Source organism: Equus caballus, chromosome 10 (genome assembly GCF_041296265.1).
Source record: "Equus caballus isolate H_3958 breed thoroughbred chromosome 10, TB-T2T, whole genome shotgun sequence".
NCBI lineage: Eukaryota > Metazoa > Chordata > Mammalia > Perissodactyla > Equidae > Equus > Equus caballus.
In genome coordinates this window covers 12,090,541-12,114,018 of record NC_091693.1, presented here as the reverse complement: position 1 = coordinate 12,114,018, position 23,478 = coordinate 12,090,541, and the positions used below count along the sequence as shown (strand labels likewise).

At 54.5% G+C, this 23,478-nt stretch overlaps 1 protein-coding gene across 26 annotated transcripts; it reads right to left on the bottom strand.

The window, feature by feature from the left end:
* Positions 1-644: 644 nt before the first annotated feature.
* LOC111771974 (uncharacterized) lies at positions 645-18,969 on the bottom strand. Of its 26 annotated transcripts, none has more exons than XR_011421845.1 (5): positions 9,303-9,492; positions 4,486-5,468; positions 4,071-4,322; positions 2,840-3,285; positions 645-2,750 (listed from the first exon to the last, which is right to left on the bottom strand). XR_011421845.1 is itself a non-coding variant. In XM_070222957.1 (4 exons), exons 1-4 carry the CDS (start codon positions 15,544-15,546, stop codon positions 2,689-2,691), a joined length of 417 nt encoding a protein of 138 aa, XP_070079058.1. In that variant the 5' UTR covers positions 15,547-15,671; the 3' UTR covers positions 645-2,688. The 26 variants fall into 26 exon arrangements, 1 of the variants encoding a protein (XP_070079058.1); XR_011421847.1 differs by lacking the exon at positions 9,303-9,492 and adding an exon at positions 6,278-6,383; XR_011421837.1 differs by lacking the exon at positions 9,303-9,492 and adding an exon at positions 6,032-6,238 and having other exon boundaries at positions 2,978-3,285.
* Between the last annotated feature and the right edge of the window lie 4,509 nt (positions 18,970-23,478).

Here is a 23,478-nt window from a genome sequence, read left to right as displayed (position 1 = left end):
GCCAGCCCCAGCTGCATCTCCACTCCAGCCAAGCCTTGGCACTGCCGGCCTCTGCCAGCCCGCCGCCTGCCAGCCACCCTGGGGCCCCTCTCACACAGCCACTTCCCCCCCTCCCTGGCTAGGGGCAACTTCCTGCTTCACTCACGTCCTGGCTCCTCTCTCAACTCTCCAAACCTCAGCTTCTTGGCTTGGCTTTCAGCACACACCCTAGCGCTCTGGGCCCGCGGCTCAAACTCACGAAGACACTGGCTTCCCCGCTAGAAGCAGCAGCTTGGAGAGAAGCAAGGGTTTCGGCTCTCAAGGTTTTCAAGGGCGCATTTCCATGTTCGCCCGCATGGAAGGCTACTCGGAGCGCTTCCCTGTGGCTCCTGACGCCGGGCACCACACCATCTTTGCCCAGCTGACGCCGGGCACCACACCATCTTTGCCCAGCACCACACCAATGTCTCTTCTCAAGGTCCTGGAACCACACAGTGGAAACCGGCTTTCCAGGGCTGCCGTGGGCTCAATCGAGCTCCTGGCAGAAGCCCTCAATTATTGCAAACAAGTCAACGAAATAGATATCAGTAAGAGGAAAGGGCTGGGTGAACTTTTGAACAACAATTAGGTGTTCTGGTGTATGGACCGAACTTCACAACCTTTGGTTACTTGACACCTTCAAGTTTTATTAAGTTCAGTTGAATGATAGAAATTTATGGAGTCTCTAGATCATTTCCAAATAAGATAAAATATTAGACAGTAGTTATTAGACAGAGGTTTATCTACTTCAGGCTTATTTTGACAGAGAAACCAAAAGATCTTTGGGTCTATTAGTAAAGATGCCTTACGTTTTTATCATAAGAGTGTCCTAGGAAGTAGTATGATTCTGGAAATTATAAATATATTTATAAATTTGTAAAGCCACAGAATGCTAATGGAAAGGACAGTTTATAATTGCTTCCTTCTTAGATTCTACTGAAAACAAGGTCTGTAAAGGCTGAGACTTCTAAGGAAGAGATGTGATTAAAGCTACTCAAAATTGAGAAGGAAGACATCTTTGTGCGCTAAGGAAAGCAGGATGAATGTTCTCAGGCAAGAAAATTTAAAGAATGGAAATGTCTTTGTTGGTTTTGGTAAGAAAGATAAATGGGTCCTAAAAAAGGAAAGCAGCCCTAGGACAAATTCTTAATGTAAAAAGAAGGTTCTAGAATGTATGAGGGGAAAAAACTCAAAGAAAAGAGTTTTGTGCATGATCAAATTGGCTACTATGGAAACGAACTGAACGAAGTCAGTGAACTTTCATATCGAAGGGAAGCTGTTGCCAAATTAGATTTTGGTTTTTGCCCTCTCTTAAAAGGATCATTTGCTTAAAGTTTTCTTCTTTTCTGGGGAAAGAGATTAGGAAAGATTTTGATGCCTTATCAAAATAAATTTCCAGTATTGTTTTGATCACGAATTGAATCACACCAAGTGGCTAAGATGTTTCACTCACCCGTTTGATTTTCTACACTTGCCTGAAAAACTTTCATGGTCACCGTGTTTCCATGCATAGCTAAGCATGGTTTCCTAGGGATCTAGGCTATGCTGTGGGTAAATGTTTCTATAAGGGTTTTAAAAATCAGATAGCATTCCTAAAATGCTGATTTATCCTGGTTAGCACTCATCACTCTAATTGTTATCTGGATGTGTTCTAGGTCATAAAAATAACCAAATTTCTTTGTCCATTGCCATTTTGAAATCCTTGTCATTTACAGACAGTTTGGTTTGACTCTGTTTCTGCAAGTCTCTTTCATCTTCAGAGAGGGTCACGGAAAGGACTTTGAAACTGACTCTAGCAGACAGGCTCCTGACCAACTTTCAGATGAGAAAGTTGAACTGGTTGAGAAAGTGCAGAACTCTAATGCAGAGACTGAGGACTTCAGGAAAGTGCAAAAGAAGCTCAAGCTCAAGCAAGATGTGATCACGTGGGACTGAAGGAAGTCTGCTCCCTCAAATCTGCAGAAGTCGTGCTCCTAGCAGTAAATCGTACACAGGAACGATTTAAATTTCCTGCTGGGCCTTGCCCCCAAGTCGCTGTGCTGTGTGAGTCGGCCCGAAACCGAGCGGGGAGGGGCCTGGGGATGGGGCGGAGCATGCCGGCCCGAGCCCATAGGCCAGGAGCCTGACAGTTTCTGTTGACGTTGCAGCTGAGGGGAGGGGTGCTGAACATGAGCCCGCCTGCCTGCCGGCCCGCCGGCCCCATCACGTCGTCGGCCTTGGGTCGACTGTGAAAATAAACGCAGTCTTTTCCAAAGGAGTGGAGACCTTCCTGCGAGGTTCTGGGTTGGTGGCCCTCAGAGCAGAGCTCAAGCTCGGTGGCCGGCACCACGAGCACTGGGGGGGCTTCTCAAGGTGCACAACACCCTGCTGATGGGGCGAGAGATCTGCAACGGGGACAGAGGTGCCGAGGGTCGGCAGCCTGGACCGGGTTCCCTCAGATGGGGGTGGGGCGCTCCCAAGGCTGAAATGCTGACGCGAAGGGTCCCAAGAGGACCGTGAGAACCTCCCGTCTGCACAGGGCAAAGGCTCGGTCGGTGGCTGCTGGGCCCACGACGGGGCAGAGGGTGGGTAGCCGCATTTCCCGCTTGCAGGGGAGCCATCCAAAACAGGACCAGGCCCGAGTCAGCAGCCTCAATGGTGGGACAGAGGAGGGGCGAGAAGAAATCGGCTTCAGAGAATCCCTCCGGAGAAACCCACTTTGGGGGAGGTGGGGGCCGGTAGTCGTGAGGAAGCTGCGGGAGTGAGCAGAAGGCCCTGGATCAGGAAAGGGCGACCTGCGCGCGCGCGGGGCCGGAGAGCGCCGGCTCGCCAACCCACTCACCCCGTGTGTGGAACTCGGGGGCTCCTGGGGGCTCATCTGGCAAGGGGCAGCCTCCGAGGGGCTTCTCCTGGAACCTCCCTCCTGGGCCCAAACCCAGGAGGTTGATGGCCAGCTCTGCGGCAACAGTGCCAAGCCTACCCAGTGTCTTCTCCAACGAGACTCTCCTCAGGAGATCCTTTGGCTCCCTTGGGCCCACACCTGCTGTCAGGAGGTCTCCGAAACCCTGTGGGCACCTGCTCAGGCAGCTGGAAGAGCAGTATGCTCAAGGCTCCCGGAGGCCAGGAGACTCTCCGTCCCTCGGGCCACATCTCCACCCCTGCCTCTCAGGCCCCCTCTCGGGATCCCAGGTGCTTTCACAGCTGACCGCCCTCTAGTGGAAAGAATGCGGACTCCACGGGCTGCGGCTGGACGCTTGCCACGGCACAGGCTTGCATGGAGGCTCTGTTCTAGGGAAGGGAAGGAAAGAAAAGTGGGGGCCAAACGCTGTCAAGCCTGACAGGCCCCCCACACCCGGGAGCGGACCACCAGGCATCCAGGGCACGGGCCTCGACCCTCAGCCCTCCTCTGCGTGTCTCCTCCGGCACCCTTTGGGCTCAAGCCGGCCCTGCATTCCCTGCCGTGCACCCTGTGCCCTCCTCACCTCCCTGCCCACGTGCAACCGCTCAGCTCCTCCCAGGGGCCTCCTTCTCCTTCACGTGGGCCCAGAGCCTTGGAGCATCCCACTTGGGAATGTGCTGGCGGGGCCGGAGGAGGCCTGGGCCGAGGAGGCCAGGACTATGTGTGGCTTTGTCTCCAGCTCGGCCAGGGGGACTATGCTGAAGTGATCGGACCCACACCATGCCCTGGGAGCCAACCGCTTGGGGCTCAGCCCCGGCAGGGGCAGCGGGACTCTGCAAAAGCCTGGGCCTCGCTCCGCCTTCCCTCGACCCTCTTTCCAGCCCTACCCGCTCGCCAGCTTCACTCACCACCCTTCGCCCCGGCTGGGCTCTCACAACCCTCCTGGGCTGGGAAGCCCGCCCCCGCCACCGCCAGTCTCCCCCCAGACGCACACTGTCCTCCCTTCCTCCCTTGAAGCCCACCCCAGGGTCACCTCCACCTCGACCTCTCAGCTCTCCCCACACCCTCCGGTCCCTCCCCGTGTCCGCGTGTCCGCTCTCCGGGTCCCCCGCCACATCCTCTCCCCATCTAACCCTCGCCGCTTCACCCCACGCAGGCCTCTCCCGCAGCTTGCCTGAGGAACCTCTGGACGGGAATTGAAATACCCTCCTCATCCGAGGAAGCTTAGACGTCAGGACTCCCCCGCAGCCTCGGGAACTTTGAGTGACATCCTCTCTTCCCCAGAGCCGCACAAGGCCCATCCAGGCAAACTTCGCTCCTTCCCAGGATCTGCTCCTCTCTCAACCCGTGGGGTGGGCGGGAGGCACGACTGGGACACTGGGACGTTGGATCCCCTGCTTCTAGCCCCAGCCTTGCCCATCCGATCCTGTGAACGGGGAGGACAGAGTCTTCCTGATCCTAGGCAAAGAACTCCATTGCCCTCAAGATAGGAAGACTCAACAAGGCTTTAGGAATCCTTCAGGTGGAAGCAGACAGGGAGAAAACAAATCCGTGTTTTATTGGGACTTACAGAAGGAGAGTCTACTCACTGGGGATGGGTGCGGAACGGCACAAGCCAAAGGAGAAAGGGAGTCTTCTCTCCAGAAAATACAAAGGAAAGTGTCCGCGTCGCCAGAAGAAAACCCATCATCGTCCCTCCCCAGTTCCTTCGGTGCTGTGGAATGGCGTCTGCTTGCGCTCCATCTCTGGGGAGCGCTCTCACGTCCCCATCGGAAATGCAGCCCCGCTGCCCTGGGACCACGTCCAAGTCACTGAAGCCGTGTCATGAGAAGCCTGTGCCCACGAGGACCCAGGCAACGTCCTTGGCCACCGCTCTCTGAGACAGTCTCTTGCGTGGGAGATGGAGCACCTTGGCCCATGGCTGGCACATGAGCGCCCTCGGGGAAGCACCGCCACTAATCCAGCAACAAATCTCCAGATGCCAGGGGATGCCTGACGGCTGTGCTTCCCTTAGGAACGATCAGCTCCCAAGTGAAAGGGCCCATGAGACTTGCTGACCCAACTCATGCCACTGACAAGCACACCACTTCGCTTCGTCTCTGTGGCTGCAAAACTGGCCAAGCCTGAAGACTTCACGCCGCGAGAACACAATCGCAGCGCACAACAGGCGAGAAACACAGATCTCTCCAAACGGAGAAGACTTGGCTTTCCTCCTTCATCACGGACACCAGCGAGTCGTTGCAAAGCACCCAAAGGATGCCGAAAGACAGACTCTGGGCCTGGGATCCGTGGGGGCAGACACACTTTTCTCTGGCCCTCCTAAGTCAGGAGGGTGGCTCTGTGCACCTAGCCCTTGGGGGACTGCCTCCAGGGCCCCTGTGGGTGGGGATCTGGGTCCTGGGTCCAGTGGCACATCGTCAGTGTCTTCAAAGATCAGATGCTTTTCTCTTACCTTCACCCATGTTCTGCTGCCAGCGAAACGACCTGTTCTGGAAAGAGCCCAACTCTGGGACGTCGCCTTCCAAAGTGCAAGAAGGAGAGAGCCACTGCGTCCCCGTCCCCGTCCCCGGAGCTGAAAAAGACAAGATATGTGGCGGTTCCTTCTGAGTACGAGGGGAGGGGCGGGGGTGCGAGGGGAAAAGGGTGGGACTAGCACCAGTTGTTTCCAAAGGAAAATCAACGAAGGCAGAAAAGCAAATCCCTCGCGGCTTAAGAAAGCTTCTCCACTGAGATCACGGGCTCCGCAGGGTCTCGGCCATGGGCACAGCGCCTCATCCTGCCCTCCGAGCTGGGCGCGTGCACGAGCCCTCCGGCCCTGGACATGGAGCCAGACCCGCTGCGGCTCAGCTCTCAGCCGCCTGAACAATCACAGCCAAATCACAAAGGGAACCCAAAACTCAAAAACCAAAGGAAAAGAGACGTCCATCGCCGGCCAGCCTTAGCCCCATTCCGGGCAGAGGTGCCGCTGGGGCTCCGGCCCCGCAGGGAGTCAGGGCATCGCCCCATTGGGCTGCCGGCTGCCGACAGGCGGCAAGATTTGCCGAGCACCGTCTCCGAGCGAAAGAGCGGCACGGCGCGGCCCTGGGCTCCGGCCCCCATCTCCCCAACCCCACCTCCAGCCCGCACTCCACTCACCAGCCCTGGGAAGCTCTGCAGCCTGGGCTGTGCTCAGGCCCCGCCTCCGCACACACTGCCCTCCGGGCCCGACACACCGGCTTCTCAGGGCCCTCGACCCCAGCCCCAGCTGCATCTCCACTCCAGCCCAAGCCTTGGCACTACCGGCCTCTGCCGGCCCGCCGCCTGCCAGCCACCCTGGGGCCCCTCTCGCACAGCCACTTCCCCCAATCCCCGGGCTCGGGGCAACTTCCTGTCTTCACTCACTTCGTCGCTCCTCTCTCAACTCTGCAAACCTCAGCTTCTTGGCTTGGCTTTCAGCACACACCTAGTGCCCTGGGCCCGCGGCTCAAACTCACGAAGACACTGCCTTCCCGTCTAGAAGCAGCAGCTTAGAGAGAATCAAGGGTGTCGGTTCTGAAGGTTTTCAGGAGCGCATTTCCACGTTCGCCCACACGGAAGGCTACTCAGAGCGCTTCCCTGTGGCTCCTATCGCCGGGCACCACACCCTCTTTGCCCAGCACCACACCAACGTCTCTTCTCAAAGTCCAGGAACCAGACAGTGGAAACCGGCCTTCCATGGCTGCCGTGGGCTCAGTCGAGCTCCTGACAGAGGCCCTCAATTATTGCAAACAAGTAAACTAAATACATATCAGTAAGATGGAAATGTTGGGTGAACTTTTGAACAACAATTAGCTGTTCTGGTGTATGTACTGAACTTCGAAACCTTTGGTTCCTTGAAACCTTCGAGTTTTGTTAAATTCAGTCAAATGATAGAAATTTATTGAATCTCTAGATCATTTCCAAATAAGATAATATATTAGACAGTAATTCTTAGATAGAGGTTTAGCTACTTTGGGCTTATTTGGACACAGAAACCAAAAGAGGTTTGGGTCTGTTGGGAAACATGTCTTGCATTTTTATCTGAAGATTGTACCATGAAGCAGTATGTTTCTGGAAATTATAAATATATTTATAAATTTGCAAAGCCACAGAATGGCAGTGGAAGGGACCGTTTATAATTGCTTCCTTCTTGGTTTTTACTGAAAACAAGGTCTGTAAAGGCTGAGACTTCGAAGGAAGAGATGAGATTAAAGCTACTCAAAATCAAGAAGCAAGACATCTTTGTGCTCTAAGGAAAGTAAGGTGTATGCTTTCAGTCGAGCAGACTTAAGGAATGGAAATATTTTTCTTGGTTTTGGTAAGAAAGATAAATGGGTCCTAAAAAAGGAAAGAAGCCCTAGGACAAATTTTTCATGTCAAAAGAAGCTTCTAGAGTGATGGGGGAAGAAACTCAAAGAAAACAGTTTTGTGCATGATCCAAATGGCTGATGTTGAAAAGTAGTTGAACCGAGTCAATGAGCTTTCCTATCAAAGGGAAGCTGTTGCTAAATTAGATTTTGGTTTTTGCCCTCTCTTAAAAGGATCATTTTCTTAAACTTTTCTTCTTTTCTGGGGAAAGAGATTAGGAAAGATTTTGATGTCTTATCAAAATAAATTTCCAGTATTGTTTTGATGAGGTCTTGAATCACACCAAGTGGCTAAGATGTTTCACACACCCGTTTGATTTTCTGCACTTGCCTGAAAAACTTTCATGGTCACCGTGTTTCAATGCATAGCTAAGCATGGTTTCCTAGGGATCTAGGCTATGCTGTGGGTAAATGTTTCTAGAAGGGTTTTAAAAATTAGATAACATTCCTAAAATGCTGATTTATCCTGGTTAGCACTCATCACTCTAATTGTTATCTCAAAGTGTTCTGGGTCACAAAAATAACCAAATTTCTTTGTCCATTGCCATTTTGAAATCCTTTGTCATTTACAGACTGTTTGGTTTGACTCTGTTTCTGCAAGTCTCTTTCGTCTTCAGAGAGGGTCACAGAAAGGACTTTGAAATTGACTCTAGAAGACAGGCTTCTGACCAACTTTCAGATCATAAAGTTGAGCTGGTTGAGAAAGTGCAGAACTCTAATGCAGAGACTGAAGACTTCAGGAAACCGCAAAAGAAGCTCAAGCTCCGGCAAGATGTGATCACGTGGGACTGAAGGCACTCTGCTCTCTCAAATCTGGAGAAGTCGGGCTCCTAGCCATAAATCGAATATACGAGCGGCTTCAATTTCCTACTTGGCCTTGCCCACAAGATGCTCTGCTGTGTGAGTCAGCCAGAAACCGAGCAGGGAGGGGGCAGGTGTGGGGGAACCTGCCGGCCAGAGCACAGAGGCCAGAAGCCTGACAGCTTCTGTTGATGTTGCAGCTGAGGGGAGGGGTGCTGAGCACAAGCCCACCCACCGAGCCCACGCCCACCTGGGACCTCAAGAAAAGCCCCACTCTCAGAGCCTCCAGCGTCCTCGCCGGGACTGAAGCAAACCGCCACACTCACTGTGCTCTCCGACAACGCCATGATTGCCTTCCTAAAACACAGAGCCACCGAATTCATGGTGGACCTTGTGGCTACCTTCCTCGTGCAGAAGGGGAAAACGTATCTCACAGAGGCATTGATCGACATGTGGTCGATATGGTTGTTCGAACAGATGGCTACGTTTCTGCTGAAGATGATTCTGATGTTGGCTCTGGGCCGCATGGCTCTGGTGGTGCACCACCTGACTCTCGCTCGAACTTTGCACCGCCAATGTGCCCTGGGTTCTGCCAACGAAGAAGGCAGCCCCGAAAGCATCACTTGTCATGGTGGTCCCCTGAATCGGGAGCAAGCCAGCAGGCAAGATGTCTCCCTCTCTGGGAGAGAATGATCGCTTTCCTGGCCTCGATTCAGCCAGTGGCTGGAAGGGTCTGTCCCCAGTTCTTCCATTACAGCGGCACCACTTGTTTCCAAATGATAATCAATGAAGGCAGAAAAGCAAATCGATCGCGGCTTAAGAAGGCTTCTCCACTGAGATCACGGGCTCCGCAGGGTCTCGGCCGTGGGCACAGCGCCTCATCCTGCCCTCCGAGCTGGGCGCGTGCACGAGCCCTCCGGCCCTGGACATGGAGCCAGACCATCCGCGGCTCAGCTCTCAGCCCCGTGAACAATCACAGCCAAATCACAAAGGGAACCCAAAACTCAAAAACCAAAAGAAAAGAGACATCCATCGCCGGCCAGCCTTAGCCCCATTCCGGGCAGAGATGCCACTGAGGCTCCGGCCCCGCAGGGAGTCAGGGCATCGCCCCATTGGGCTGCCGGCTGCCGACAGGCGGCAAGATTTGCCCAGCACCGTCTCCGAGCGAAAGAGCGGCACGCGCGGCCCTGGGCTCCGGCCCCCATCTCCCCAACCCCACCTCCAGCCCGCACTCCACTCACCAGCCCTGGGAAGCTCTGCCGCCTGGGCTTTGCCCAGGCCCCGCCTCCGCACACACTGCCCTCCGGGCCCGACACACCGGCTTCTCAGGGCCCTCGACGCCAGCCCCAGCTGCATCTCCACTCCAGCCAAGCCTTGGCACTGCCGGCCTCTGCCAGCCCGCCGCCTGCCAGCCACCCTGGGGCCCCTCTCACACAGCCACTTCCCCCCCTCCCTGGCTAGGGGCAACTTCCTGCTTCACTCACGTCCTGGCTCCTCTCTCAACTCTCCAAACCTCAGCTTCTTGGCTTGGCTTTCAGCACACACCCTAGCGCTCTGGGCCCGCGGCTCAAACTCACGAAGACACTGGCTTCCCCGCTAGAAGCAGCAGCTTGGAGAGAAGCAAGGGTTTCGGCTCTCAAGGTTTTCAAGGGCGCATTTCCATGTTCGCCCGCATGGAAGGCTACTCGGAGCGCTTCCCTGTGGCTCCTGACGCCGGGCACCACACCATCTTTGCCCAGCTGACGCCGGGCACCACACCATCTTTGCCCAGCACCACACCAATGTCTCTTCTCAAGGTCCTGGAACCACACAGTGGAAACCGGCTTTCCAGGGCTGCCGTGGGCTCAATCGAGCTCCTGGCAGAAGCCCTCAATTATTGCAAACAAGTCAACGAAATAGATATCAGTAAGAGGAAAGGGCTGGGTGAACTTTTGAACAACAATTAGGTGTTCTGGTGTATGGACCGAACTTCACAACCTTTGGTTACTTGACACCTTCAAGTTTTATTAAGTTCAGTTGAATGATAGAAATTTATGGAGTCTCTAGATCATTTCCAAATAAGATAAAATATTAGACAGTAGTTATTAGACAGAGGTTTATCTACTTCAGGCTTATTTTGACAGAGAAACCAAAAGATCTTTGGGTCTATTAGTAAAGATGCCTTACGTTTTTATCATAAGAGTGTCCTAGGAAGTAGTATGATTCTGGAAATTATAAATATATTTATAAATTTGTAAAGCCACAGAATGCTAATGGAAAGGACAGTTTATAATTGCTTCCTTCTTAGATTCTACTGAAAACAAGGTCTGTAAAGGCTGAGACTTCTAAGGAAGAGATGTGATTAAAGCTACTCAAAATTGAGAAGGAAGACATCTTTGTGCGCTAAGGAAAGCAGGATGAATGTTCTCAGGCAAGAAAATTTAAAGAATGGAAATGTCTTTGTTGGTTTTGGTAAGAAAGATAAATGGGTCCTAAAAAAGGAAAGCAGCCCTAGGACAAATTCTTAATGTAAAAAGAAGGTTCTAGAATGTATGAGGGGAAAAAACTCAAAGAAAAGAGTTTTGTGCATGATCAAATTGGCTACTATGGAAACGAACTGAACGAAGTCAGTGAACTTTCATATCGAAGGGAAGCTGTTGCCAAATTAGATTTTGGTTTTTGCCCTCTCTTAAAAGGATCATTTGCTTAAAGTTTTCTTCTTTTCTGGGGAAAGAGATTAGGAAAGATTTTGATGCCTTATCAAAATAAATTTCCAGTATTGTTTTGATCACGAATTGAATCACACCAAGTGGCTAAGATGTTTCACTCACCCGTTTGATTTTCTACACTTGCCTGAAAAACTTTCATGGTCACCGTGTTTCCATGCATAGCTAAGCATGGTTTCCTAGGGATCTAGGCTATGCTGTGGGTAAATGTTTCTATAAGGGTTTTAAAAATCAGATAGCATTCCTAAAATGCTGATTTATCCTGGTTAGCACTCATCACTCTAATTGTTATCTGGATGTGTTCTAGGTCATAAAAATAACCAAATTTCTTTGTCCATTGCCATTTTGAAATCCTTGTCATTTACAGACAGTTTGGTTTGACTCTGTTTCTGCAAGTCTCTTTCATCTTCAGAGAGGGTCACGGAAAGGACTTTGAAACTGACTCTAGCAGACAGGCTCCTGACCAACTTTCAGATGAGAAAGTTGAACTGGTTGAGAAAGTGCAGAACTCTAATGCAGAGACTGAGGACTTCAGGAAAGTGCAAAAGAAGCTCAAGCTCAAGCAAGATGTGATCACGTGGGACTGAAGGAAGTCTGCTCCCTCAAATCTGCAGAAGTCGTGCTCCTAGCAGTAAATCGTACACAGGAACGATTTAAATTTCCTGCTGGGCCTTGCCCCCAAGTCGCTGTGCTGTGTGAGTCGGCCCGAAACCGAGCGGGGAGGGGCCTGGGGATGGGGCGGAGCATGCCGGCCCGAGCCCATAGGCCAGGAGCCTGACAGTTTCTGTTGACGTTGCAGCTGAGGGGAGGGGTGCTGAACATGAGCCCGCCTGCCTGCCGGCCCGCCGGCCCCATCACGTCGTCGGCCTTGGGTCGACTGTGAAAATAAACGCAGTCTTTTCCAAAGGAGTGGAGACCTTCCTGCGAGGTTCTGGGTTGGTGGCCCTCAGAGCAGAGCTCAAGCTCGGTGGCCGGCACCACGAGCACTGGGGGGGCTTCTCAAGGTGCACAACACCCTGCTGATGGGGCGAGAGATCTGCAACGGGGACAGAGGTGCCGAGGGTCGGCAGCCTGGACCGGGTCCCCTCAGATGGGGGTGGGGCGCTCCCAAGGCTGAAATGCTGACGCGAAGGGTCCCAAGAGGACCGTGAGAACCTCCCGTCTGCACAGGGCAAAGGCTCGGTCGGTGGCTGCTGGGCCCACGACGGGGCAGAGGGTGGGTAGCCGCATTTCCCGCTTGCAGGGGAGCCATCCAAAACAGGACCAGGCCCGAGTCAGCAGCCTCAATGGTGGGACAGAGGAGGGGCGAGAAGAAATCGGCTTCAGAGAATCCCTCCGGAGAAACCCACTTTGGGGGAGGTGGGGGCCGGTAGTCGTGAGGAAGCTGCGGGAGTGAGCAGAAGGCCCTGGATCAGGAAAGGGCGACCTGCGCGCGCGCGGGGCCGGAGAGCGCCGGCTCGCCAACCCACTCACCCCGTGTGTGGAACTCGGGGGCTCCTGGGGGCTCATCTGGCAAGGGGCAGCCTCCGAGGGGCTTCTCCTGGAACCTCCCTCCTGGGCCCAAACCCAGGAGGTTGATGGCCAGCTCTGCGGCAACAGTGCCAAGCCTACCCAGTGTCTTCTCCAACGAGACTCTCCTCAGGAGATCCTTTGGCTCCCTTGGGCCCACACCTGCTGTCAGGAGGTCTCCGAAACCCTGTGGGCACCTGCTCAGGCAGCTGGAAGAGCAGTATGCTCAAGGCTCCCGGAGGCCAGGAGACTCTCCGTCCCTCGGGCCACATCTCCACCCCTGCCTCTCAGGCCCCCTCTCGGGATCCCAGGTGCTTTCACAGCTGACCGCCCTCTAGTGGAAAGAATGCGGACTCCACGGGCTGCGGCTGGACGCTTGCCACGGCACAGGCTTGCATGGAGGCTCTGTTCTAGGGAAGGGAAGGAAAGAAAAGTGGGGGCCAAACGCTGTCAAGCCTGACAGGCCCCCCACACCCGGGAGCGGACCACCAGGCATCCAGGGCACGGGCCTCGACCCTCAGCCCTCCTCTGCGTGTCTCCTCCGGCACCCTTTGGGCTCAAGCCGGCCCTGCATTCCCTGCCGCGCACCCTGTGCCCTCCTCACCTCCCTGCCCACGTGCAACCGCTCAGCTCCTCCCAGGGGCCTCCTTCTCCTTCACGTGGGCCCAGAGCCTTGGAGCATCCCACTTGGGAATGTGCTGGCGGGGCCGGAGGAGGCCTGGGCCGAGGAGGCCAGGACTATGTGTGGCTTTGTCTCCAGCTCGGCCAGGGGGACTATGCTGAAGTGATCGGACCCACACCATGCCCTGGGAGCCAACCGCTTGGGGCTCAGCCCCGGCAGGGGCAGCGGGACTCTGCAAAAGCCTGGGCCTCGCTCCGCCTTCCCTCGACCCTCTTTCCAGCCCTACCCGCTCGCCAGCTTCACTCACCACCCTTCGCCCCGGCTGGGCTCTCACAACCCTCCTGGGCTGGGAAGCCCGCCCCCGCCACCGCCAGTCTCCCCCCAGACGCACACTGCCCTCCCTTCCTCCCTTGAAGCCCACCCCAGGGTCACCTCCACCTCGACCTCTCAGCTCTCCCCACACCCTCCGGTCCCTCCCCGTGTCCGCGTGTCCGCTCTCCGGGTCCCCCGCCACATCCTCTCCCCATCTAACCCTCGCCGCTTCACCACACGCAGGCCTCTCCCGCAGCTTGCCTGAGGAACCTCTGGACGGGAATCGAAATACCCTCCTCATCCGAGGAAGCTTAGACGTCAGGACTCCCCCGCAGCCTCGGGAACTTTGAGTGACATCCTCTCTTCCCCAGAGCCGCACAAGGCCCATCCAGGCAAACTTCGCTCCTTCCCAGGATCTGCTCCTCTCTCAACCCGTGGGGTGGGCGGGAGGCACGACTGGGACACTGGGACGTTGGATCCCCTGCTTCTAGCCCCAGCCTTGCCCATCCGATCCTGTGAACGGGGAGGACAGAGTCTTCCTGATCCTAGGCAAAGAACTCCATTGCCCTCAAGATAGGAAGACTCAACAAGGCTTTAGGAATCCTTCAGGTGGAAGCAGACAGGGAGAAAACAAATCCGTGTTTTATTGGGACTTACAGAAGGAGAGTCTACTCACTGGGGATGGGTGCGGAACGGCACAAGCCAAAGGAGAAAGGGAGTCTTCTCTCCAGAAAATACAAAGGAAAGTGTCCGCGTCGCCAGAAGAAAACCCATCATCGTCCCTCCCCAGTTCCTTCGGTGCTGTGGAATGGCGTCTGCTTGCGCTCCATCTCTGGGGAGCGCTCTCACGTCCCCATCGGAAATGCAGCCCCGCTGCCCTGGGACCACGTCCAAGTCACTGAAGCCGTGTCATGAGAAGCCTGTGCCCACGAGGACCCAGGCAACGTCCTTGGCCACCGCTCTCTGAGACAGTCTCTTGCGTGGGAGATGGAGCACCTTGGCCCATGGCTGGCACATGAGCGCCCTCGGGGAAGCACCGCCACTAATCCAGCAACAAATCTCCAGATGCCAGGGGATGCCTGACGGCTGTGCTTCCCTTAGGAACGATCAGCTCCCAAGTGAAAGGGCCCATGAGACTTGCTGACCCAACTCATGCCACTGACAAGCACACCACTTCGCTTCGTCTCTGTGGCTGCAAAACTGGCCAAGCCTGAAGACTTCACGCCGCGAGAACACAATCGCAGCGCACAACAGGCGAGAAACACAGATCTCTCCAAACGGAGAAGACTTGGCTTTCCTCCTTCATCACGGACACCAGCGAGTCGTTGCAAAGCACCCAAAGGATGCCGAAAGACAGACTCTGGGCCTGGGATCCGTGGGGGCAGACACACTTTTCTCTGGCCCTCCTAAGTCAGGAGGGTGGCTCTGTGCACCTAGCCCTTGGGGGACTGCCTCCAGGGCCCCTGTGGGTGGGGATCTGGGTCCTGGGTCCAGTGGCACATCGTCAGTGTCTTCAAAGATCAGATGCTTTTCTCTTACCTTCACCCATGTTCTGCTGCCAGCGAAACGACCTGTTCTGGAAAGAGCCCAACTCTGGGACGTCGCCTTCCAAAGTGCAAGAAGGAGAGAGCCATTGCGTCCCCGTCCCCGTCCCCGGAGCTGAAAAAGACAAGATATGTGGCGGTTCCTTCTGAGTACGAGGGGAGGGGCGGGGGTGCGAGGGGAAAAGGGTGGGACTAGCACCAGTTGTTTCCAAAGGAAAATCAACGAAGGCAGAAAAGCAAATCCCTCGCGGCTTAAGAAAGCTTCTCCACTGAGATCACGGGCTCCGCAGGGTCTCGGCCATGGGCACAGCGCCTCATCCTGCCCTCCGAGCTGGGCGCGTGCACGAGCCCTCCGGCCCTGGACATGGAGCCAGACCCGCTGCGGCTCAGCTCTCAGCCGCCTGAACAATCACAGCCAAATCACAAAGGGAACCCAAAACTCAAAAACCAAAGGAAAAGAGACGTCCATCGCCGGCCAGCCTTAGCCCCATTCCGGGCAGAGGTGCCGCTGGGGCTCCGGCCCCGCAGGGAGTCAGGGCATCGCCCCATTGGGCTGCCGGCTGCCGACAGGCGGCAAGATTTGCCGAGCACCGTCTCCGAGCGAAAGAGCGGCACGGCGCGGCCCTGGGCTCCGGCCCCCATCTCCCCAACCCCACCTCCAGCCCGCACTCCACTCACCAGCCCTGGGAAGCTCTGCAGCCTGGGCTGTGCTCAGGCCCCGCCTCCGCACACACTGCCCTCCGGGCCCGACACACCGGCTTCTCAGGGCCCTCGACCCCAGCCCCAGCTGCATCTCCACTCCAGCCCAAGCCTTGGCACTACCGGCCTCTGCCGGCCCGCCGCCTGCCAGCCACCCTGGGGCCCCTCTCGCACAGCCACTTCCCCCAATCCCCGGGCTCGGGGCAACTTCCTGTCTTCACTCACTTCGTCGCTCCTCTCTCAACTCTGCAAACCTCAGCTTCTTGGCTTGGCTTTCAGCACACACCTAGTGCCCTGGGCCCGCGGCTCAAACTCACGAAGACACTGCCTTCCCGTCTAGAAGCAGCAGCTTAGAGAGAATCAAGGGTGTCGGTTCTGAAGGTTTTCAGGAGCGCATTTCCACGTTCGCCCACACGGAAGGCTACTCAGAGCGCTTCCCTGTGGCTCCTATCGCCGGGCACCACACCCTCTTTGCCCAGCACCACACCAACGTCTCTTCTCAAAGTCCAGGAACCAGACAGTGGAAACCGGCCTTCCATGGCTGCCGTGGGCTCAGTCGAGCTCCTGACAGAGGCCCTCAATTATTGCAAACAAGTAAACTAAATACATATCAGTAAGATGGAAATGTTGGGTGAACTTTTGAACAACAATTAGCTGTTCTGGTGTATGTACTGAACTTCGAAACCTTTGGTTCCTTGAAACCTTCGAGTTTTGTTAAATTCAGTCAAATGATAGAAATTTATTGAATCTCTAGATCATTTCCAAATAAGATAATATATTAGACAGTAATTCTTAGATAGAGGTTTAGCTACTTTGGGCTTATTTGGACACAGAAACCAAAAGAGGTTTGGGTCTGTTGGGAAACATGTCTTGCATTTTTATCTGAAGATTGTACCATGAAGCAGTATGTTTCTGGAAATTATAAATATATTTATAAATTTGCAAAGCCACAGAATGGCAGTGGAAGGGACCGTTTATAATTGCTTCCTTCTTGGTTTTTACTGAAAACAAGGTCTGTAAAGGCTGAGACTTCGAAGGAAGAGATGAGATTAAAGCTACTCAAAATCAAGAAGCAAGACATCTTTGTGCTCTAAGGAAAGTAAGGTGTATGCTTTCAGTCGAGCAGACTTAAGGAATGGAAATATTTTTCTTGGTTTTGGTAAGAAAGATAAATGGGTCCTAAAAAAGGAAAGAAGCCCTAGGACAAATTTTTCATGTCAAAAGAAGCTTCTAGAGTGATGGGGGAAGAAACTCAAAGAAAACAGTTTTGTGCATGATCCAAATGGCTGATGTTGAAAAGTAGTTGAACCGAGTCAATGAGCTTTCCTATCAAAGGGAAGCTGTTGCTAAATTAGATTTTGGTTTTTGCCCTCTCTTAAAAGGATCATTTTCTTAAACTTTTCTTCTTTTCTGGGGAAAGAGATTAGGAAAGATTTTGATGTCTTATCAAAATAAATTTCCAGTATTGTTTTGATGAGGTCTTGAATCACACCAAGTGGCTAAGATGTTTCACACACCCGTTTGATTTTCTGCACTTGCCTGAAAAACTTTCATGGTCACCGTGTTTCAATGCATAGCTAAGCATGGTTTCCTAGGGATCTAGGCTATGCTGTGGGTAAATGTTTCTAGAAGGGTTTTAAAAATTAGATAACATTCCTAAAATGCTGATTTATCCTGGTTAGCACTCATCACTCTAATTGTTATCTCAAAGTGTTCTGGGTCACAAAAATAACCAAATTTCTTTGTCCATTGCCATTTTGAAATCCTTTGTCATTTACAGACTGTTTGGTTTGACTCTGTTTCTGCAAGTCTCTTTCGTCTTCAGAGAGGGTCACAGAAAGGACTTTGAAATTGACTCTAGAAGACAGGCTTCTGACCAACTTTCAGATCATAAAGTTGAGCTGGTTGAGAAAGTGCAGAACTCTAATGCAGAGACTGAAGACTTCAGGAAACCGCAAAAGAAGCTCAAGCTCCGGCAAGATGTGATCACGTGGGACTGAAGGCACTCTGCTCTCTCAAATCTGGAGAAGTCGGGCTCCTAGCCATAAATCGAATATACGAGCGGCTTCAATTTCCTACTTGGCCTTGCCCACAAGATGCTCTGCTGTGTGAGTCAGCCAGAAACCGAGCAGGGAGGGGGCAGGTGTGGGGGAACCTGCCGGCCAGAGCACAGAGGCCAGAAGCCTGACAGCTTCTGTTGATGTTGCAGCTGAGGGGAGGGGTGCTGAGCACAAGCCCACCCACCGAGCCCACGCCCACCTGGGACCTCAAGAAAAGCCCCACTCTCAGAGCCTCCAGCGTCCTCGCCGGGACTGAAGCAAACCGCCACACTCACTGTGCTCTCCGACAACGCCATGATTGCCTTCCTAAAACACAGAGCCACCGAATTCATGGTGGACCTTGTGGCTACCTTCCTCGTGCAGAAGGGGAAAACGTATCTCACAGAGGCATTGATCGACATGTGGTCGATATGGTTGTTCGAACAGATGGCTACGTTTCTGCTGAAGATGATTCTGATGTTGGCTCTGGGCCGCATGGCTCTGGTGGTGCACCACCTGACTCTCGCTCGAACTTTGCACCGCCAATGTGCCCTGGGTTCTGCCAACGAAGAAGGCAGCCCCGAAAGCATCACTTGTCATGGTGGTCCCCTGAATCGGGAGCAAGCCAGCAGGCAAGATGTCTCCCTCTCTGGGAGAGAATGATCGCTTTCCTGGCCTCGATTCAGCCAGTGGCTGGAAGGGTCTGTCCCCAGTTCTTCCATTACAGCGGCACCACTTGTTTCCAAATGATAATCAATGAAGGCAGAAAAGCAAATCGATCGCGGCTTAAGAAGGCTTCTCCACTGAGATCACGGGCTCCGCAGGGTCTCGGCCGTGGGCACAGCGCCTCATCCTGCCCTCCGAGCTGGGCGCGTGCACGAGCCCTCCGGCCCTGGACATGGAGCCAGACCATCCGCGGCTCAGCTCTCAGCCCCGTGAACAATCACAGCCAAATCACAAAGGGAACCCAAAACTCAAAAACCAAAAGAAAAGAGACATCCATCGCCGGCCAGCCTTAGCCCCATTCCGGGCAGAGATGCCACTGAGGCTCCGGCCCCGCAGGGAGTCAGGGCATCGCCCCATTGGGCTGCCGGCTGCCGACAGGCGGCAAGATTTGCCCAGCACCGTCTCCGAGCGAAAGAGCGGCACGCGCGGCCCTGGGCTCCGGCCCCCATCTCCCCAACCCCACCTCCAGCCCGCACTCCACTCACCAGCCCTGGGAAGCTCTGCCGCCTGGGCTTTGCCCAGGCCCCGCCTCCGCACACACTGCCCTCCGGGCCGACACACCGGCTTCTCAGGGCCCTCGACGCCAGCCCCAGCTGCATCTCCACTCCAGCCAAGCCTTGGCACTGCCGGCCTCTGCCAGCCCGCCGCCTGCCAGCCACCCTGGGGCCCCTCTCACACAGCCACTTCCCCCCCTCCCTGGCTAGGGGCAACTTCCTGCTTCACTCACGTCCTGGCTCCTCTCTCAACTCTCCAAACCTCAGCTTCTTGGCTTGGCTTTCAGCACACACCCTAGCGCTCTGGGCCCGCGGCTCAAACTCACGAAGACACTGGCTTCCCCGCTAGAAGCAGCAGCTTGGAGAGAAGCAAGGGTTTCGGCTCTCAAGGTTTTCAAGGGCGCATTTCCATGTTCGCCCGCATGGAAGGCTACTCGGAGCGCTTCCCTGTGGCTCCTGACGCCGGGCACCACACCATCTTTGCCCAGCTGACGCCGGGCACCACACCATCTTTGCCCAGCACCACACCAATGTCTCTTCTCAAGGTCCTGGAACCACACAGTGGAAACCGGCTTTCCAGGGCTGCCGTGGGCTCAATCGAGCTCCTGGCAGAAGCCCTCAATTATTGCAAACAAGTCAACGAAATAGATATCAGTAAGAGGAAAGGGCTGGGTGAACTTTTGAACAACAATTAGGTGTTCTGGTGTATGGACCGAACTTCACAACCTTTGGTTACTTGACACCTTCAAGTTTTATTAAGTTCAGTTGAATGATAGAAATTTATGGAGTCTCTAGATCATTTCCAAATAAGATAAAATATTAGACAGTAGTTATTAGACAGAGGTTTATCTACTTCAGGCTTATTTTGACAGAGAAACCAAAAGATCTTTGGGTCTATTAGTAAAGATGCCTTACGTTTTTATCATAAGAGTGTCCTAGGAAGTAGTATGATTCTGGAAATTATAAATATATTTATAAATTTGTAAAGCCACAGAATGCTAATGGAAAGGACAGTTTATAATTGCTTCCTTCTTAGATTCTACTGAAAACAAGGTCTGTAAAGGCTGAGACTTCTAAGGAAGAGATGTGATTAAAGCTACTCAAAATTGAGAAGGAAGACATCTTTGTGCGCTAAGGAAAGCAGGATGAATGTTCTCAGGCAAGAAAATTTAAAGAATGGAAATGTCTTTGTTGGTTTTGGTAAGAAAGATAAATGGGTCCTAAAAAAGGAAAGCAGCCCTAGGACAAATTCTTAATGTAAAAAGAAGGTTCTAGAATGTATGAGGGGAAAAAACTCAAAGAAAAGAGTTTTGTGCATGATCAAATTGGCTACTATGGAAACGAACTGAACGAAGTCAGTGAACTTTCATATCGAAGGGAAGCTGTTGCCAAATTAGATTTTGGTTTTTGCCCTCTCTTAAAAGGATCATTTGCTTAAAGTTTTCTTCTTTTCTGGGGAAAGAGATTAGGAAAGATTTTGATGCCTTATCAAAATAAATTTCCAGTATTGTTTTGATCACGAATTGAATCACACCAAGTGGCTAAGATGTTTCACTCACCCGTTTGATTTTCTACACTTGCCTGAAAAACTTTCATGGTCACCGTGTTTCCATGCATAGCTAAGCATGGTTTCCTAGGGATCTAGGCTATGCTGTGGGTAAATGTTTCTATAAGGGTTTTAAAAATCAGATAGCATTCCTAAAATGCTGATTTATCCTGGTTAGCACTCATCACTCTAATTGTTATCTGGATGTGTTCTAGGTCATAAAAATAACCAAATTTCTTTGTCCATTGCCATTTTGAAATCCTTGTCATTTACAGACAGTTTGGTTTGACTCTGTTTCTGCAAGTCTCTTTCATCTTCAGAGAGGGTCACGGAAAGGACTTTGAAACTGACTCTAGCAGACAGGCTCCTGACCAACTTTCAGATGAGAAAGTTGAACTGGTTGAGAAAGTGCAGAACTCTAATGCAGAGACTGAGGACTTCAGGAAAGTGCAAAAGAAGCTCAAGCTCAAGCAAGATGTGATCACGTGGGACTGAAGGAAGTCTGCTCCCTCAAATCTGCAGAAGTCGTGCTCCTAGCAGTAAATCGTACACAGGAACGATTTAAATTTCCTGCTGGGCCTTGCCCCCAAGTCGCTGTGCTGTGTGAGTCGGCCCGAAACCGAGCGGGGAGGGGCCTGGGGATGGGGCGGAGCATGCCGGCCCGAGCCCATAGGCCAGGAGCCTGACAGTTTCTGTTGACGTTGCAGCTGAGGGGAGGGGTGCTGAACATGAGCCCGCCTGCCTGCCGGCCCGCCGGCCCCATCACGTCGTCGGCCTTGGGTCGACTGTGAAAATAAACGCAGTCTTTTCCAAAGGAGTGGAGACCTTCCTGCGAGGTTCTGGGTTGGTGGCCCTCAGAGCAGAGCTCAAGCTCGGTGGCCGGCACCACGAGCACTGGGGGGGCTTCTCAAGGTGCACAACACCCTGCTGATGGGGCGAGAGATCTGCAACGGGGACAGAGGTGCCGAGGGTCGGCAGCCTGGACCGGGTCCCCTCAGATGGGGGTGGGGCGCTCCCAAGGCTGAAATGCTGACGCGAAGGGTCCCAAGAGGACCGTGAGAACCTCCCGTCTGCACAGGGCAAAGGCTCGGTCGGTGGCTGCTGGGCCCACGACGGGGCAGAGGGTGGGTAGCCGCATTTCCCGCTTGCAGGGGAGCCATCCAAAACAGGACCAGGCCCGAGTCAGCAGCCTCAATGGTGGGACAGAGGAGGGGCGAGAAGAAATCGGCTTCAGAGAATCCCTCCGGAGAAACCCACTTTGGGGGAGGTGGGGGCCGGTAGTCGTGAGGAAGCTGCGGGAGTGAGCAGAAGGCCCTGGATCAGGAAAGGGCGACCTGCGCGCGCGCGGGGCCGGAGAGCGCCGGCTCGCCAACCCACTCACCCCGTGTGTGGAACTCGGGGGCTCCTGGGGGCTCATCTGGCAAGGGGCAGCCTCCGAGGGGCTTCTCCTGGAACCTCCCTCCTGGGCCCAAACCCAGGAGGTTGATGGCCAGCTCTGCGGCAACAGTGCCAAGCCTACCCAGTGTCTTCTCCAACGAGACTCTCCTCAGGAGATCCTTTGGCTCCCTTGGGCCCACACCTGCTGTCAGGAGGTCTCCGAAACCCTGTGGGCACCTGCTCAGGCAGCTGGAAGAGCAGTATGCTCAAGGCTCCCGGAGGCCAGGAGACTCTCCGTCCCTCGGGCCACATCTCCACCCCTGCCTCTCAGGCCCCCTCTCGGGATCCCAGGTGCTTTCACAGCTGACCGCCCTCTAGTGGAAAGAATGCGGACTCCACGGGCTGCGGCTGGACGCTTGCCACGGCACAGGCTTGCATGGAGGCTCTGTTCTAGGGAAGGGAAGGAAAGAAAAGTGGGGGCCAAACGCTGTCAAGCCTGACAGGCCCCCCACACCCGGGAGCGGACCACCAGGCATCCAGGGCACGGGCCTCGACCCTCAGCCCTCCTCTGCGTGTCTCCTCCGGCACCCTTTGGGCTCAAGCCGGCCCTGCATTCCCTGCCGCGCACCCTGTGCCCTCCTCACCTCCCTGCCCACGTGCAACCGCTCAGCTCCTCCCAGGGGCCTCCTTCTCCTTCACGTGGGCCCAGAGCCTTGGAGCATCCCACTTGGGAATGTGCTGGCGGGGCCGGAGGAGGCCTGGGCCGAGGAGGCCAGGACTATGTGTGGCTTTGTCTCCAGCTCGGCCAGGGGGACTATGCTGAAGTGATCGGACCCACACCATGCCCTGGGAGCCAACCGCTTGGGGCTCAGCCCCGGCAGGGGCAGCGGGACTCTGCAAAAGCCTGGGCCTCGCTCCGCCTTCCCTCGACCCTCTTTCCAGCCCTACCCGCTCGCCAGCTTCACTCACCACCCTTCGCCCCGGCTGGGCTCTCACAACCCTCCTGGGCTGGGAAGCCCGCCCCCGCCACCGCCAGTCTCCCCCCAGACGCACACTGCCCTCCCTTCCTCCCTTGAAGCCCACCCCAGGGTCACCTCCACCTCGACCTCTCAGCTCTCCCCACACCCTCCGGTCCCTCCCCGTGTCCGCGTGTCCGCTCTCCGGGTCCCCCGCCACATCCTCTCCCCATCTAACCCTCGCCGCTTCACCCCACGCAGGCCTCTCCCGCAGCTTGCCTGAGGAACCTCTGGACGGGAATTGAAATACCCTCCTCATCCGAGGAAGCTTAGACGTCAGGACTCCCCCGCAGCCTCGGGAACTTTGAGTGACATCCTCTCTTCCCCAGAGCCGCACAAGGCCCATCCAGGCAAACTTCGCTCCTTCCCAGGATCTGCTCCTCTCTCAACCCGTGGGGTGGGCGGGAGGCACGACTGGGACACTGGGACGTTGGATCCCCTGCTTCTAGCCCCAGCCTTGCCCATCCGATCCTGTGAACGGGGAGGACAGAGTCTTCCTGATCCTAGGCAAAGAACTCCATTGCCCTCAAGATAGGAAGACTCAACAAGGCTTTAGGAATCCTTCAGGTGGAAGCAGACAGGGAGAAAACAAATCCGTGTTTTATTGGGACTTACAGAAGGAGAGTCTACTCACTGGGGATGGGTGCGGAACGGCACAAGCCAAAGGAGAAAGGGAGTCTTCTCTCCAGAAAATACAAAGGAAAGTGTCCGCGTCGCCAGAAGAAAACCCATCATCGTCCCTCCCCAGTTCCTTCGGTGCTGTGGAATGGCGTCTGCTTGCGCTCCATCTCTGGGGAGCGCTCTCACGTCCCCATCGGAAATGCAGCC

Coding starts and splice junctions, on each gene's coding strand:
- LOC111771974 (XM_070222957.1), bottom strand. CDS start 15,546: ATGCAGCTGGGGCTGGGGTCGAGGGCCCTGAGAAGCCGGTGTGTCGGG. Junction 14,869..15,431: donor TGCAGAGCTTCCCAGGGCTG/GTGAGTGGAGTG, acceptor TGTCTTTTTCAG/CTCCGGGGACGGGGACGGGG. Junction 5,469..14,748: donor GCAGCAGAACATGGGTGAAG/GTAAGAGAAAAG, acceptor TGTCTTTTTCAG/CTCCGGGGACGGGGACGGGG.